Source organism: Rhizopus microsporus (genome assembly GCF_002708625.1).
Source record: "Rhizopus microsporus ATCC 52813 unplaced genomic scaffold scaffold_21, whole genome shotgun sequence".
NCBI lineage: Eukaryota > Fungi > Mucoromycota > Mucoromycetes > Mucorales > Rhizopodaceae > Rhizopus > Rhizopus microsporus.
Genome location: NW_019671936.1, coordinates 76,274 through 91,751, shown reverse-complemented (window position 1 = coordinate 91,751; position 15,478 = coordinate 76,274). Strand labels below are relative to the sequence as shown.

General features: G+C 36.1%; 8 protein-coding genes across 8 annotated transcripts; 5 read left to right on the top strand and 3 right to left on the bottom strand.

The window, feature by feature from the left end:
• Positions 1-7: 7 nt before the first annotated feature.
• Positions 8-3,014, top strand: RHIMIDRAFT_267673 (tRNA pseudouridine synthase D). Its single transcript, XM_023612013.1, has 15 exons — positions 8-413; positions 468-546; positions 597-731; positions 786-915; positions 976-1,081; positions 1,135-1,284; positions 1,339-1,401; positions 1,461-1,651; positions 1,706-1,860; positions 1,918-2,115; positions 2,170-2,302; positions 2,359-2,398; positions 2,452-2,505; positions 2,559-2,650; positions 2,697-3,014. Exons 1-15 carry the CDS (start codon positions 226-228, stop codon positions 2,822-2,824), a joined length of 1,842 nt encoding a protein of 613 aa, XP_023462464.1. The 5' UTR covers positions 8-225; the 3' UTR covers positions 2,825-3,014.
• RHIMIDRAFT_294860 (urate oxidase cyanide uric acid ternary complex) lies at positions 2,999-4,175 on the top strand. The gene is made up of 4 exons (XM_023614128.1): positions 2,999-3,166; positions 3,214-3,286; positions 3,337-4,014; positions 4,086-4,175. The coding sequence occupies exons 1-4, from the start codon at positions 3,056-3,058 to the stop codon at positions 4,127-4,129; spliced, it is 906 nt and encodes a 301-aa protein (XP_023462463.1). The 5' UTR covers positions 2,999-3,055; the 3' UTR covers positions 4,130-4,175.
• Positions 4,176-4,901: 726 nt separating this feature from the next.
• Positions 4,902-5,493, bottom strand: RHIMIDRAFT_267661 (uncharacterized protein). Its single transcript, XM_023612012.1, has one exon. It carries the CDS (start codon positions 5,373-5,375, stop codon positions 5,175-5,177), a length of 201 nt encoding a protein of 66 aa, XP_023462462.1. The 5' UTR covers positions 5,376-5,493; the 3' UTR covers positions 4,902-5,174.
• Positions 5,494-5,507: 14 nt separating this feature from the next.
• On the top strand, positions 5,508-6,177 carry RHIMIDRAFT_315856 (uncharacterized protein). The gene is made up of 2 exons (XM_023615026.1): positions 5,508-5,551; positions 5,611-6,177. Exons 1-2 carry the CDS (start codon positions 5,545-5,547, stop codon positions 6,132-6,134), a joined length of 531 nt encoding a protein of 176 aa, XP_023462461.1. The 5' UTR covers positions 5,508-5,544; the 3' UTR covers positions 6,135-6,177.
• A 43-nt stretch (positions 6,178-6,220) lies between these two features.
• RHIMIDRAFT_241264 (RraA-like protein) lies at positions 6,221-7,136 on the bottom strand (the record flags this gene model as incomplete). The annotated part of the gene is made up of 6 exons (XM_023609544.1): positions 6,221-6,490; positions 6,537-6,658; positions 6,710-6,758; positions 6,811-6,858; positions 6,922-7,047; positions 7,098-7,136. 6 exons carry the CDS (start codon positions 7,134-7,136, stop codon positions 6,221-6,223), a joined length of 654 nt encoding a protein of 217 aa, XP_023462460.1.
• Positions 7,137-7,396: 260 nt separating this feature from the next.
• On the top strand, positions 7,397-8,296 carry RHIMIDRAFT_301421 (uncharacterized protein; the record flags this gene model as incomplete). The annotated part of the gene is made up of 1 exon (XM_023614365.1): positions 7,397-8,296. One exon carries the CDS (start codon positions 7,397-7,399, stop codon positions 8,294-8,296), a length of 900 nt encoding a protein of 299 aa, XP_023462459.1.
• A 2,048-nt stretch (positions 8,297-10,344) lies between these two features.
• RHIMIDRAFT_267648 (acyl-CoA N-acyltransferase) lies at positions 10,345-11,950 on the top strand. Its single transcript, XM_023612011.1, has 8 exons — positions 10,345-10,470; positions 10,524-10,651; positions 10,711-10,962; positions 11,024-11,145; positions 11,197-11,301; positions 11,351-11,457; positions 11,511-11,773; positions 11,830-11,950. Exons 1-8 carry the CDS (start codon positions 10,374-10,376, stop codon positions 11,929-11,931), a joined length of 1,176 nt encoding a protein of 391 aa, XP_023462458.1. The 5' UTR covers positions 10,345-10,373; the 3' UTR covers positions 11,932-11,950.
• On the bottom strand, positions 11,878-15,334 carry RHIMIDRAFT_69711 (uncharacterized protein). Its single transcript, XM_023615575.1, has 2 exons — positions 11,979-15,334; positions 11,878-11,922 (listed from the first exon to the last, which is right to left on the bottom strand). The coding sequence occupies exon 1, from the start codon at positions 15,309-15,311 to the stop codon at positions 12,018-12,020; it is 3,294 nt and encodes a 1,097-aa protein (XP_023462457.1). The 5' UTR covers positions 15,312-15,334; the 3' UTR covers positions 11,878-11,922; positions 11,979-12,017.
• Between the last annotated feature and the right edge of the window lie 144 nt (positions 15,335-15,478).

Here is a 15,478-nt window from a genome sequence, read left to right as displayed (position 1 = left end):
GCAAATGATAAACTGTTCTTTGCAGAGCATTTCCTTTTGATTCTAGGCTCTTTGTCTCTAATTTGTGAATCCCGTATAGTTATGCTTTACTAGTGCTTCAAAGTGTTGGAATAAACGATACCTTGTACTTTGTATTGCTTCTGGTTTCAGCTACCGCGCGGGCAGTCATATTTTTGAACCTCTCTAAAATGACTGTAATCTGTAAAAGTTCTTTTTTATTTTGTTATGGGAAACATCTTTTCTAGATCCGTTAGCGATTCAGGTACAGAGCGCAATAAGAGATCGCTTGAATCGGAGGAGATTCGACAATCTAAGCGTGTTCGAACTGATCAGAATGTCAAGGAAAGTGACGTGGGTATTGAAGCCTTTGTCAATCCTGGTCTACAAGGATTTCATAGCATCTTGAAATACAGGCAAGCATAAAGAGCCATAGCATATACATGCAATCAAGCCTAATGTTGAAATAGAGCTGAAGACTTTCTAGTGAATGAGGTTGATATGGATAACAATATCATACATCTTGTTTCTTTAGAAGGACCGTCCACGGTAATATCTTGGTAGAGAAAGGGTTTATGAGCTAATGTATAATTCCACAGGATCAAAAAATGAATATTCTTGAACCTGAAGAGTTTGATCAGCGTTTGGCAGACATCTTTGGACAAGAGTTTTCTAAGCAGTTCCGTGATTTCCTAAATAAGCCTGAAGACAAGGATGCTATAGTTACCACGACAGTAAGATAAAATATAATATACGAACCAACATTATTCAACAATGTTATCATATAGGCCAATAAAGATCAACGCATTGAATTCTATCATCTCGTTGAGAATAGCTTGGAAACAAAGATAAATAGTCGCGGTAAGGAAGGACAGTTGATCATTGGATGGCCCAACTCAGAGGATGACTATCAGGATGGTAAAGTGATTATCATGTTCAGAATAGAGAGTAGACAAGTTAACTATTTGTAAATATAAGAATATATTGAATGGGACAAAATGCCTGGGGAATACTTGCAGGTGCATATGTATAAATCAAGTATTGACACCATGAATGCGATCAACATCATTTCAAGCAAATCGGGGTAAAAGAATAGGCTGAGATATTGACTATGTTCTTATTGTAACATATCTATAGTGTTCATGCAAAACATTTTGGTTATGCAGGAACTAAGGATGCTAGAGCTATTACAACACAAGCACTAACGCTGAAAAGAATTAAACCTGGACGTCTTTTGAAGGCAAGGGATGAACTATTGAAAAGTGGAATATATATTGGTGACTATAAGTAAATAATGCATGTCTAGCTTAATATATATGCATGCTGACCAAAAATTCATAGATATGTTCCTAAAGGATTAACCCTTGGTGATCTTGGTGGAAACCATTTTACGATTGTACTTAGGTAAGGGATAAAGAAGCAATTTATGTTGACTATTTGTCTAAAAACTGCCTATGTATCAGAAATGTGCAAGGCATTAGCGAGAAAGATATACAAACTTCTTTGGAGTCTCTAAGAGATAATGGCTTTTTAAATTATTTTGGCATGCAGCGATTTGGAACTAGTACAGTACTGACTCATACCATTGGATGTGCTATCATGAAGCGCGAGTATGAAGAAGCATCTAATTTGATTCTTTACCCAAGAGAAGGAGGTAGTGTATCTATGATTGCATAAGTTGCCCCATTAACACACTAAAATGTACTAGAGCGTGAAGATTATGCAAACGCAAGACAAGTATGGAAAGATACAAAAAATGCCGAGGCTGCTCTTGCCATTTTTCCAAAGCGAGCCATGCCTGAGCGTAAACTTCTTGGCTTTTATTCTAGGTTTCCTGAACAACATAAGAAGGCAATCAAAAGTGTAATATAACAAGTAGCAAACAAAAACATTAAACTAAAGATAATCCCCTTTTGATAGTTACCTAAGCATTTGCTCTCGTTGTACTCTCATGCATACCAATCTTATGTTTGGAACCGCGTGATATCTGAACGTGCCAAGCGATATGGCTGTGACAAGCCTTTAGTGGGCGACCTTGTCCTTGTTGAAAATGAGAATACAAAGCCTAACAAACAAAACTCCAAAAAAGCAAACGCTGGAAGGCGCAATTTTACCGACGTAAGACGAGAAAGTAAAAGGAATCATGTATAACAAGTCTAATATTTGATTTAGCGTAAAGTGCCAAAGATACTTACAGAGGAAGATATAGACAAGTACTCTATCCTGGACATCGTTTACCCCTTGCCCGGAAAATTATCAGTCTATCCTGAGAATGAGATAAAGGAAGTATACAGGGCTGTCATGGGTAAAATAAGAATAGTGAAAAAACAAACCAACAAGCTTACACTGTGATTACTATAGCTGAAGATGGGATCATGATGGATAGAAAAGAATATTTTGAGTAAGTAGTTCAGAGTTGAAAGAGAAGCATGTGTATTGATCAATATGAAATAGAGGATTGAATGGTGACTATCGAGCTATATTAACTAAACCAAGAAATATGAGCTGGTATAATATAAACAATAATCTCTTGTATATATTTTTAATATATTACAAAATAGGTCATGTATTCACTATAATAATCCAGAAGAGAGGCTATGTAACACAGATGTAGATAGACTTCAGGCCTTGCCTGAGCCCACTGGTGTAGAAGGTAAGATAACCAACTTACTTATCAACTGAGGCTAACCTTATTCCAGATGGTAAGTATCTGGCATTAAAGGTTGAATTTACCTTGGGAACAAGCCAATACGCAACCATGGCATTAAGAGAAATAATGAGAGCAGAGACTTCATCTCAAGCTCAATCTGCTATTTTGCACCATTAAACATAAATAATTGCACCAATGTTTATCATGCCACTTTTATGCGTATTGATAATTATTTATTTCTCACACTACTAGTGCAACATATTTTCACTGAGCTTAAAAAGTATCAAATATACCCCTTATAATTCCCACTTGCTGATATACCGTAGCCAAATTAAGATAACACTATCTGTTATTTAAAGAGGCATTTTATCTCTTTTATTTTACATTTCTTTAATTTGTATTACCAACATGGCTGGTTCCTCTAACGTTTATTTAAAGCATGCTCGCTACGGCAAAGATCTTGTCCGCCTTTTGAGAGTATACAAAGAAGGCGACGTTCAACACTGTACAGAATTGACTGTAAATTTAAAAGATAATGAAAAAAAAAAGATGCTGATATAATATAGGTGAGACTCTTACTTGAAGGCGATATCGAGACATCCTATACAAAAGCAGATAACTCGGTTGTTGTTGCTACTGGTAAGGAATATTCAAAAGAGAGAGAGAATAATAAACTGACATATTTGAAGATACTTGCAAGAATACTGTAAATATTTTGGCCAAGCGTAGTGCTAATGTTGATAACATTGAAATATTTGCTCAAGAAATCACTGAACATGTCTTGAAGCAATATGCTCATATTTCTGGCGCTTTCGTTGATATCATTAAGCACAAATGGACACGTATGATTGTTGATGGAAAGCCCCACAATCACTCATTTGTACGTGATGGAGAAGATATCCAGACGACTTCTGTGAAGCATTACCGTGCTGGAAACAGGATTCATATCACTTCTGGCCTCGAAAAACTTTTGGTCCTCAAGACGACTGGCTCTGCCTTCCATGGTTTCTATAGAGATGAATATACTACCCTTCAGGATACCTGGGACCGTATCTTCTCAACTGCTGTAGACGCAAAGTGGACATTTGCTTCCAATTCTAGTGATGTGCTTCGTAAGATTGATTATAAGGCAATTCATGCAGGTGTTAGACAGATCACGTGTGATACATTTGCAAAGGACGATTCTGCCTCAGTTCAAGCCACACTCTACCTTATGCAGCAGCAAATACTTGCAAAATATCCTCAAATTGCTGAGGTTTCCTATGCCTTACCGAACAAGCACTACGTTGGCATTGATTTGAGCAAATTTAACATTGATAACACAGGCAAGAACACTTCTGTATACTATCCTCAACCTGACCCATCTGGTAAGTTGTCATGGATATTTAATGATAAAGGAACAAAGGATTCATTGTATTTTTTTTTTAATTTACTTTAGGTCTTATTACTGCTGTTGCCGCCCGTAAAGATTCCAAATTATAAATAAAAACTTTCTTTTGTGCATAAAGAGCTTTGTTATCTGAAGGTGTTTTGATCGGCCCATTATCAATTTCTTTTATTTGTCATACCACTGTCTGATTTCTCCAGTTACAACACACCCTGCCTAAGCTTTTTGACCAACGATGAATCACTAATGTCACTATGACTGATGCTTTGGACTAGGTATATTTTTCTTCATGGTTTGATATCAGTAACATACGCACATATAGACACTTTTATGTATATATTAAAATAATAAGCCTCTCCTGAAGGATATGATGCAGCACAAGTCCATATCACATGGACACTCACAAGTCCTCTTTGTTCATGAATTGTCTTTTATAATGAATGACTACATGCTAATTCTTTCATATAATGTTATTTCTGTCATTTGAAAAGATTGCATCTTGAGGTATAAGAGAAAAGGCTTTATGTAGGCTAAAAACAGCAACCCAAAAAAAAAGAGAGGGATCATCACTATGTGAAAGGGTATAATTATTCTAAAGATGTTACATGGGCGATTGAAATATCCGAGCCCGGATCAAATCTTAAAAATATGTTTTGAAACAACGCTCGTTTCTCGACATGTGTAAAAATGTTTATGTGAGAGGTACATTGGCAACAAATCTGAAAACAGAATTGTTTATTAATAAATATTAGCACATTGTGATCCGGAATTGTTGTTTTTGGGAATAAATAAATAAAAAACAACCATCTCGTTTACTTTTCTTACATGAAAGTAATAAATGATAACTTTTATGCATTTATGAACTCAGAAATATCATGCTGATGACATGATGCGTATAAAAGAAGAAATGTGGTCAACTGTAGTATTTTTAGTACACAGTGAATAAAGAGCGTAAGCATATGTGTAACAGTTATCTTTTTGGTGTGTTGACAACAATCCATGTCAGCCTATGAAAGATGATTTTCTTGCAATTGTGAAAGTGGGATCAAGAGAATAAAAAAAAAGGAGCAAGAGAAAAAGAGAGAGACAGAGAGAGATGGAGAAATCAAATGTGTCCAGTTGTACACGGAATGTGTTCCGTTACAGGTCGGAGATAGATTCATCAAAATAAGGAAAAAGCATATTGTTGTCGATGTACATTGTGTACTGTTTGGAGAAGATTAATAAAGCTTTTGTCGTCTCCAAGACGATTGCTATGTTTATGATTACCATGATGTATCCATGGATACCCTTGGCATGTGTGAATGTTATGCTTTGGTTATTTCTTTTTATTGTTGTCATGTTTATTATTTTGAAAAATTTTTTTGTTATGTTTTTATTACCTATTTTGAGAGATTTTATTTTTGAATATAAAAGAACTCCTTGTCTATCTGTCTTTTTTTTTTTTTTTTTTTTTTTTTTTTTATTTTTATTCCTTTTTTAATATCCCCGTATTTATTACTTGTGTATAATGAATGGTAACATTACTGGCTACACTTAAGTATTATATAATGTACTTACGTATTTCTTTATACAGTATCAGATTTGCTTAATCCTTTGACAACACCACCAATACTCAATAAAGGCCATAGACACAGATGTGTATCAACACCCATTATGAGTAGATATCAAACACATACAGAAGAACAAGCAGTTGGAAAATCACGTAGTCGATTTTCAGAGTATGAAGATAACATTATTCGAGAAGGAGTTGCTCAAGGGTTGACTTGGGGTCAAATCTCTGAACTATTACCACATCGTAAAAGAGCTACATGCTTTAATCGTTATAGGACACTACAAGGTATCCGGAAATCACGTAAATCGAGCACAATAGAAGCCCCGCAGCAGGATGAAATAATATATCAAACATCAGCAAACCTATCTTTTTCCTCGCCTGTAAGCGAAATCAATAGTGAAACTTCATCTTCATCATCAGATGATGAATCATCCTATTCACCCCCTCCTATGACCACTACAGCTCACCGTACGCATAGAATTTCCCTACCTCTAAGTAATACAGCATCTCTGCATCGTCATCATTCTGCTTTTCATGAATTGTAAAAAAAAAAAAATAACACCAAAAAAGAAAAAGAAAAAAAAAAAAAACATTGTTGCTACTGTAAAATATAATAAAGTATATAAAAATACTACTGGCCTCGGTATTTCGCAAATGTTTCCTTGACACTATGTCCTGCTTGAAGTGCCTTCATACACTGATCATCAATAGCCATATACTTTTCACAATTTATAATGACTTGCTCAACCATATCCTTTGGTATGCAAATTACGCCATCGAGATCGGCTACAATGATATCACCTGGATTCACTGTTGCAGCAGACAACGTGATGGGAACCTGGATTTCAGAAGGTCGTACAAACGCATTTTGGGGCAGAATTGAATGCGATTTTGCAAACACCTACAAACGTATTAGGAACAATCAAAACAACAAGATGAAACATTACTGGAAACTGCATCTGGCGATGTTCATTTAAATCGCGCACGCGTCCGTCAATGACCACACCCTTGGCTCCTTTAGCTTTTGCTCTTGCAGACATCAATCCACCCCAAACTGCGTTTTTGACATCTAATCAAACGGTTAATTCTTTGTCCTTTTTTTTTGTGTGTGTGTATCAACCTGAGGGAGCAGATATAACAATAATAGATCCACTCTCAGCTGCATCAGCCTATGATATCATTTTCAATAATGATGCCAACTTGGGTTCTCTATATTCTTACAAAATGTTCTGTGGGTGTAGGTGAGGTTTTATCTTCTTTATGTACCATCTATTCAATAAAAAATAGCATAATTATTAAAGGACCTCTTTTTTTTTAAGTTGATCTATTAACCTTGACAGTAAATGCAGGGCCTATGATACGTGTATCTCCCTCGCAATAAGTAGGTGACCACATCTCAATATCAGGTATATATCCTCCCCATGGTCGCTGTCCAAGCTTCAAAAGTGCATCTGCAATCTGAATGCAATTAGCTGTATGTTCTATTTTAAGCATGACAAAGGTATTACTTCACAAGTAGAAAACTGTTTCAACTGTTCCAAGCTCATGTATTCGAAAAGGTATACAACAGCAAAAGAAAAAGAAAAGTAAACAGGGTAATTTTTAGCATATGAAAATAACACTCTTCGCTCTTTCTGTAAATGTAATGTGTGTATGCGGATTTTAATTTAACCGTTTAGACAAGCTGCTTTGCTTCAAAACTGAACTGGCTGTTCTCTATATGCTTAAATAAATTGCAAATGGGTTTATCTTTCTTAATTCCTCACTCTGAATTCCCCACTCTATTAATTAGTTACAATACAAAAGTATGAGCGTCGTTGATGCGATTGAACAGCCTTTAGCTCAACCATTTACATCTATTTTGCAGCAAATCAATATAAACTCCATAGACAGTGTGTCTAGACTAAATAATTCCGATGTATCTAAAACTGTTCCTGACCACCTTGATAGAATAACCCAAGTCGATGCTCACAATCAGTCTTTGACACAGTTGCCAAAAAATGAATCAGGGAGGTTGCATCCAATGATACGTTCAGCAGTAGATTTTCCCCCCAAAGATGATATTTTGCTTACAGTAAACTTGAAAGAAGAGAAAAATAATGATAGAGCCACGGGTATGTGGGAATCTATATTTGATGCCCAAACTACCTTTAAACATAACAAGGGAGAATTGGAGTACACCGGTTACAGCCTTTCTTTACAACCATCTGCAGCTAATTCTCAATGCTATACTCAACCTGCTACAATACCAAATATTTTACCATCCTCAAAATCGTGTAGCCAAATCGTGAATTCAGGCAATCGGGTTGTTTTTGATAGGAAGGAAAGACACCAGCACAGTGTTTTTGTAAACATAGGTTTGCAACAAAATGAAAAACCAAAGAACATCTCTAAAAACAAAGAATATGATGTGCATAACCACTTGCCCAGGTTGCTACTAAGTACCGAGAATATACAGGGCCAGGCCTCTTATTGGACGCAGGAACGTCTTTTTTATGCTGGATTTGCTTGCCCTTTACTTTGGATCTACGGTAGCTTCAAAAAGAATGAAACTGACTCCATGTGGCAAAAGCGATGCCGATATGCTACACTCTACTTTTCAATAGTGCTATCTATAGTTATTATAGTAATAGTGGTAAGAGTAAATGGCACTGTAGGAACACGACAAGTACAGTCTGACACAATACGGGCTGTCATCAATGAATAATAAAAACAAAAACATTTTTTATTATTAATGCATTCTAATATCTCACTTTTCTCTGAGCCTTTAACTTTTTATAATCTCGTTTGCCACCGCTGTTCGTTCTTGTTGACACTTCACTATACTTGCGCTTATAGTATTGCTTTTGTTCTTCATTTGCCAGTAATTCGTCAATGATTGTCTGTTTACGCTCCTTCTTTGTCAAGCGAGCAGAATAGAATTCAGTAGGTCCTTCGATAATTGTACCCACTTGAAAGTATTTAGGATCTTCTTTTTTGCCCATCTTTTTATAATGTCTTTTACGGTCCAAGACATGACGCATCTTTAAGATCTGCAATTCACGCTTAAGCTCAGGTGTGATTTCAGGACGAGGCATATCAAACCAATCTTTACCAGTCGTCTTTTCTCGTTCCTGCTGTCTTTCTTTTCGACTGGCTTTTTGCTCAAGTGTATTGTTTGCTTTCAAGACAAGCGGTGCATTTTTTACCTTTCCATCTTCATCCACTAGTTGAACAGCTTCTTCCGTCAACTTGGATCGTCCTTTTGCTGTTTTGAAATAGAGAGACTGAGCTAGACCTGTGTTCATTTTGGATAGCTTTTGAATAGATGCTGATTTCTTCTCTAGTGACATATCATTTTGGTGGGCTGTCAATGCTGCTTCAGCTTTGCTTAATAGCTCATCAAGATTTTCGTCTTCACTTTCATCCTCTTCTTCACTTTCGTCTTCGCTTTCTTCGCTTTCTTCTCTCTCTTCTTCTTCTGAACTTAAATTGGAGTCAGATCCTGCATCCAAGTCAAAAGTTTCTTGTGTAATTTCAGTAGATCCTTCTTCTTTCTCTTTGTTCTCTTTCACTTTTTCTTCTTGCTTTGTTGACTTTTGTATCACTTGTTGTTCTTCAGAGGTATGTTGTGCTGTTGTTTTCTCTGTTGGCTGTTTTTTTGAAGTTTCTTTTCGTTTTGTTGTCTTTTGTTTCCTTGGTTCATTGTTGTCTTGATTAATTGTTTCAAGCTTTCTACGTTGTGCACGGGTAACGGTCATGTTAAAAGATTTAAAGTGAACAAGTAAATTATCCAAAGAGACAGATAATTTGTACAGTGGCTGAAATTAATGTAAACAAGTCACATTATCATTATAAATACCACCCTCATTTTTCGATTTCTTTTTTACTAAGACTCTTTCGAAGCTTTTCGTGTGTAATCAAAACATGTCTCGGGAAGTCAAAAAGCAGTCGAGATCATCTTTATTAAATTTGAATTAAAATGAAAAATAAATAAGCATATCCTTTACTTGCATCTTTCATTTGCTAGGGAAAGTTTATGAATTTTACCTGGGCCTTTTGCCAGTAAAAGTTTTGAAAGCCACAATGGTAAAAATACTTTTTACACTATATTCTTATACACTTCTATAATAAGCTATATTCATGTATATATTGAGTGTATTCTCCTTAATTATCCTATACCAGAAATGACGTTCATATTCAAGGATAAGAACTGGTTTGAACAAGGAAAAATAATTATATGTATAGTTATTTATGTAATCCTCTCGAGAGAAATTAAGACGCGTATCAAGTAAAGAGAAGAGAGAAAAACTAGGTGCTCCGTAAAGATAGTGAAAGCATTTATGAACGACGGTTCTGTTAAATACAGTCAAGAGCACCATGATCATAATCTCTATGGTTAGAAAACTATGTAAATGACAGCATGGACAGGAAGGCTATCAAGAGCCTACAAACGTTGAATGAAGAAAGCTTGAACGGCGGCTTTCCAACTTCGTTTCTTGTTTCGTACGAGGATGTTTAAAATGATATGTATTTTCGCGTGACAAAGATGCCTACAAAGCACCTATATGAATTGTTTACAATATGGAGAAAGAAGGGCGATTTTTCAACAGACTCAACAACAGTTCTTAACTTTGGCTTGGTTTTGAAATCACTGAGGCGAGACAGGTGCGATTTGAAAGGTCAAAGAAAAGAAACAGCTCCTATGACCTATTTTGGCGCCGAGACTCTAAAAAAATCAAAATTTAAACCCGATTATATAATAGACGCGTTTTTCTTCTTCTTTCTTTCTATTTCTCTTTAAAATGGAACCTGAAATCGCTCCTCATCCTGCTTCTACCCAGGTGATTGATTTTGCTGATTGGGCAGCCAATGCTACTGAATCTACGTATATATCCTTAGGTAAAAGTTTTATATACATCTTTCAATAATAAAATATTGATCAAGTTGAAAAGCACGACCACAGGAAGAAGACGGCGAATCAACTGAACCTGTAGAGATCACAACATTCAATCCAGACTTTACTTATCCAATCTTTGGCGATCACGAAACGATCTTTGGTTATAAAAACTTGTCGATTGAAGTATAGTAAAGAAAGCATAATATAAAAGAGTAGTTTACAGATAAATTAATACTACATAGCTCAAGTACTCCTCTGGATCGTTGCAGCCTTTTCTGAATATTCAATATTCTTCCAAATATTCAGGATCGTATTCAATAGATGATGTTTGGAAAACTCTTCAAGAACATTTCCCACAAGGCTACATGACAAAGCAAGATGATTTTATTGAAACTGTCAAGAGAGATCATACAGCATTTAGACCCATTGGAGAAAAAATTCATGAGTATACTCGAGACGGTGAAAAAGGCGAAGAACAGTTTGAAATTTACAAGGTAAAGCAATACACAAGAAGAGAGAGAGGTGTATGCATATCATCTAATTAATTATAAACAGTGTTCATTTGCCAATCAAAAGTTCAGGGAATATCATGCTCGTATGCAGTTATTCGTCTTGCTCTTTATTGAAGGTGGAAGTTACATAGAAGATGACGATGAGAAATGGGAGATTTATACAATGTAAAGTCATTACTGATTGTATATAAGAGAAAAAGACTAACTTGACTTAAGCTTCAAGAAGGAGGGCGCACATAGCTTGGCATCTTATCATTTTGTTGGCTATTGTACAGCATATCCTTTTTACTTTTGGCCAGAAAATACAAGAATGAGAATAAGGTAATCTATATAAAGGTTATAGCTGGGTTAATTCTTATGGATAAGATAGTCAATTTTTAGTTCTTCCTCCTTATAAGAAGAGGGGTCATGGAAGTGAACTATATCGTATCCTCTATCAACTATTTAAATCACGCCAAGAAGTGTCAGAAATTACAGGTAAAAAAGAGAGGAAGCATCTCTATCGAGGAAATACTTAGCTTCTTTCTTAGTGGAGGATCCAAGTGAAGAATTTGCAGACATGAGAGACAAAAATGACATTCATTATCTTTTGGAACATGAAGGTTTTAAAGGACTCAAGGCTCCTATTTCTCGAGAGACATTTGATCGATTACATCAAGAATATAAATTTACAGACAGACAATTGCATCGATGTATCGAAATATATCTATTATCCAATGTAGACAAATCAAACGAACAAGATTACAGGACTTATAGACTTCAAGTGAAAGACAGACTTTACAGATTTAATTATGTAAGTAAGCTTAGGGTTTAGGTATACAAATGATATAATGTGTGTATATATTCTAGGATATATTACAAGAGCTTGAGCAAGATGAAAGGAAAGCAAAATTGGACGAAACATATTTAAACTTGGAAGACGAATACCATAGAGTTCTAGAGCTTATATAATTAATAAATTGATAAAGAGGTTTTTTTTTTTTTTTTTCATATTTTACCTTGAATCAACACAAGCAGTAGCAAAATAACAAGAGTTGCTACACTTTATTTGGTTCTTTAAATTGTACTGGAGGTAAAGGTATAATTGTTGTTTCATTAATAATCAGTCTTGATCTTTTACTTCTCAAGGAAGAAGAAGAGCAATTGTCTGCATTCTTGCTTTCTGTTCTAAATTTATCTGATGCTTCCCAGTTGTGCTGCAAAAAAACTTGTAGCAGCCTATCTCTGTCTACCAAATCCATCCAAAATAGCTTTTCATCATACCAGGGTTGCTCATCTTCAGTTCGTAAACGACATTGTGCGAGCCTAGGAACATCAAAATGAGACGGTAGCTGGCTAATGTCATATCCTGGCTGCCTTAACTCGCTATGTCCAAGCCAAATCCACATCGCATAATAGGTTTGCTGAAACTTTTCTGCCATTCCTGGCGCTGATGGTATTTTCTGTCCATAAAACGTCTGAATATTGGCAATGTGATTTCTTAATTTTGCTAAAAGCTCCGGTTTCTTGCTGAAAAGGATGGACCCCAAAACGATCGAATTGTCCACTTTTTGGTAGTATAGACAAAAGAACATTTGCAGGAACAAAGGTAATAAAGGATGCTCTGCAGGGGTAATAAGTATATGATGTAACCAACGGTATATACAAAAAAAGTCCATCGGTCGCTTGATCGTCTTTTGTTCTTCCTTCATAATATTCTCTCGATAAGATCTCTCAATAGCTGTCTCTGTCATGAGCGCCTCAAAGGCAAACCATATATGATGATTGTCTACTCCAGGCGTCTTGTTTAATCCCTTCAAAATGAACCATTCATCATTATTGACCAGTAAAGTAGGAACTGCTGTGCCTTCATAGACCATGTTTTTGATAAGTCGAGTGAGTTTGGGAGATCCATTGTTCTCATGGTTCCCATCCTGCAGCTGTTGTTGAAGATTATCTCGACGTTCTAATTGCTTGTACTCCTCTACTAGCATCGGATGTATCAGTTGTCGTCGCTTTAGTATAAAGGCCAATTTACAAAGGGTATCCATCATGTCTACTAGAGGCTTCTGACTGATCCAGTCTGTTCTTTGAAACACAGTCTTTAACCAGCAGTGCATCATAAGATCAACATACGAAAAACCTGCGCCCTTTTCCATAACAGAGTCATCAATAAGTTGTGCTTGCCATATATTTGCTTCAATAACAGGATCGATTTGTGTTTTGGTAAGAAAGACATGTTTTAAAAAGTCAGTTAAACTCGCATCATTGAACATGTCATCACCATGCATGTATACAAAGGAAGGAATCATTTCACTTAAAATGTTTATCACAGCCTCTGATCTACCCCTCTTTAGTATTGTCAGCAGCTTGAGCCATCCATCACCTGCCTCGAACCGCAAAAAGTGGCGCGATGTAGCCGAAAGCATGAATGACGTATAGACCACGAGGGCACTGTGAGATGCTGATGAGTCGTTGTAGCTATTGAGGATGAGTCGTAAAAAGGATGCCGTAAGCGATTGCTCTATGTCAGTAGCCCTTGTGGATACAGGGCAGTCATACAGCCTGAGTCTTTGTATTATCGTCCAGGACCACTGAATAAACTCGTTTGAACTATTTGCTACCATGTAATTGGAAACTACAGCTGAAGTGACCATATCGATTGCGCCTTTGGATGGTTCAGGAAGTGGTTGGTGCCGTTGACAAGCATCCAGTATCAAAAAGGCAATATCTTCGTGAACACTATAGTCTAGGAACGGCTGACGTCTACTATGCCATGGCTGTGACTTGGATATCATGGTGTCTATAGTATCTGAATATCCATAGTTTAAATTCTCAAGGATGTACTTGGCAAATTGAATGTCAACAGCGTTCTTTGATGATAGCAGTTGATGTAGCCACTTCAAATCACTTGTGAGCATGATCCATTTATCTAACGGCAGTGAATGAAATAGGTAGAGAGCCATTTTTTGCATTTTGGGCATATGCTCTACAGTCCAACGGAGTAATAGCGAGATGATGAATGGGTGATGCTGACAAATAAGGCTAAAGTGATCTCTTACGTCTTTATAATACATACTGCGTAATTGCTTATCGACAAAGGCGGTATTAAACAAAGCAAAGGATATAATAATAATTGTACATGTACCCAGTAAATCATGTTGAGATAGTTTATCTACTCCAGATGGTATACAGGCCACCATGTTAGTTAGACAACTAAGCATAAAGACGTCTTGTACTGGGTTATCTTTTAAGAATGCTTTGAAAAGATCTATGTTGGGTGCTAATTCTAAGACTTCCTCTACGGTCGTAGGCTCTGATAGATCACTTAGACAAAGCGTTTGGAGGGCGAGCTGCCATAGTGCTTGGGTTGAAAGTGCTCTAAATGGAAATTGTGGCAAAAATAGTGTAATGGTTGAGTTATCTGCGCTGCGAAACATGTTGGTCAATTCCAAGATAAACTTGTCAATCTGCTCTTGTTCACATATCGTTGTATCTTCTACCAATAGCTGGACTGTCTGAACGATTGTCTGACAAAGTCTTTTGACTAGTGTATTCATATTTTGAAATTGGTGTGTAGCGTTAAAGAGAATGTTCGTCATGCGTTGTGTGATCTCTAGTAAACTTGTGTCTATTGCTTGTATCTTTTCTTTGCTGAGACGATACATGTCTAAAAATTTACTGTAGGTATAATCAACTGCTAATTGATCCAAAGCTGCAAGAAAATTATCTTCTTCTGTCCATATTGTCTTATTTAATACAAGGGATATTGAGTCTATATATTCATTCATTTCACTGATATTGTATGTAATAGGATGCGGCTGAAGTAAGGGAATAGCCCAAGTTACATGAGGCGTATCAATCAAAAACTGCAAGATCCTCTTCCTATCTTCATGCTCTGCAAATATTGTTAGAAATACAGGTACAGCTTGAAGTAACCATTGATGTATGTCCTCATGAAGTTGGTTCAGACTGTTTTCATCATCTGTCGTACTATAACTCTGCTTTTCGGCTTCAAATAGTGTAGCAATTATATCCAAGAGTTGTTGCTTATAATGATCCTTATTAGTTGCTTTATCCGCAATTTTATCTTTAAACCTCCATAGGATATCATCGATCAAATATTGTATATCAGCTTTTACTGCATTCGCTTCAGCACAACGCCTATTCACTGCAGTATCAACATTCAGTTTAACCTTTTCAAGTAGCTCAGTCACTTTTTCGGGTGTTTTCTCGTTATTAGCAATTAGCTGCTCTGAAGTATTCACTTGATCAACTTTGTTATTCATCTCAAATATTTGTTCAAGGCATGATTTGTAACTTGCAAGTAATGTTGCTAAATGCTTATTCATTGAAAAGGTTTACAAAGAAAAAGCGTACAAAAAATTACACAAAGTGCAAATGAAATCATGGAGTCACACACATCTTGTAGTTTCCATTATGGGATTTCTTTCCCCTTTGTTCTATGTAAAGGTGAGCTTTATACAGAAAAAGCAATCATCATTGCTATTTACCATTT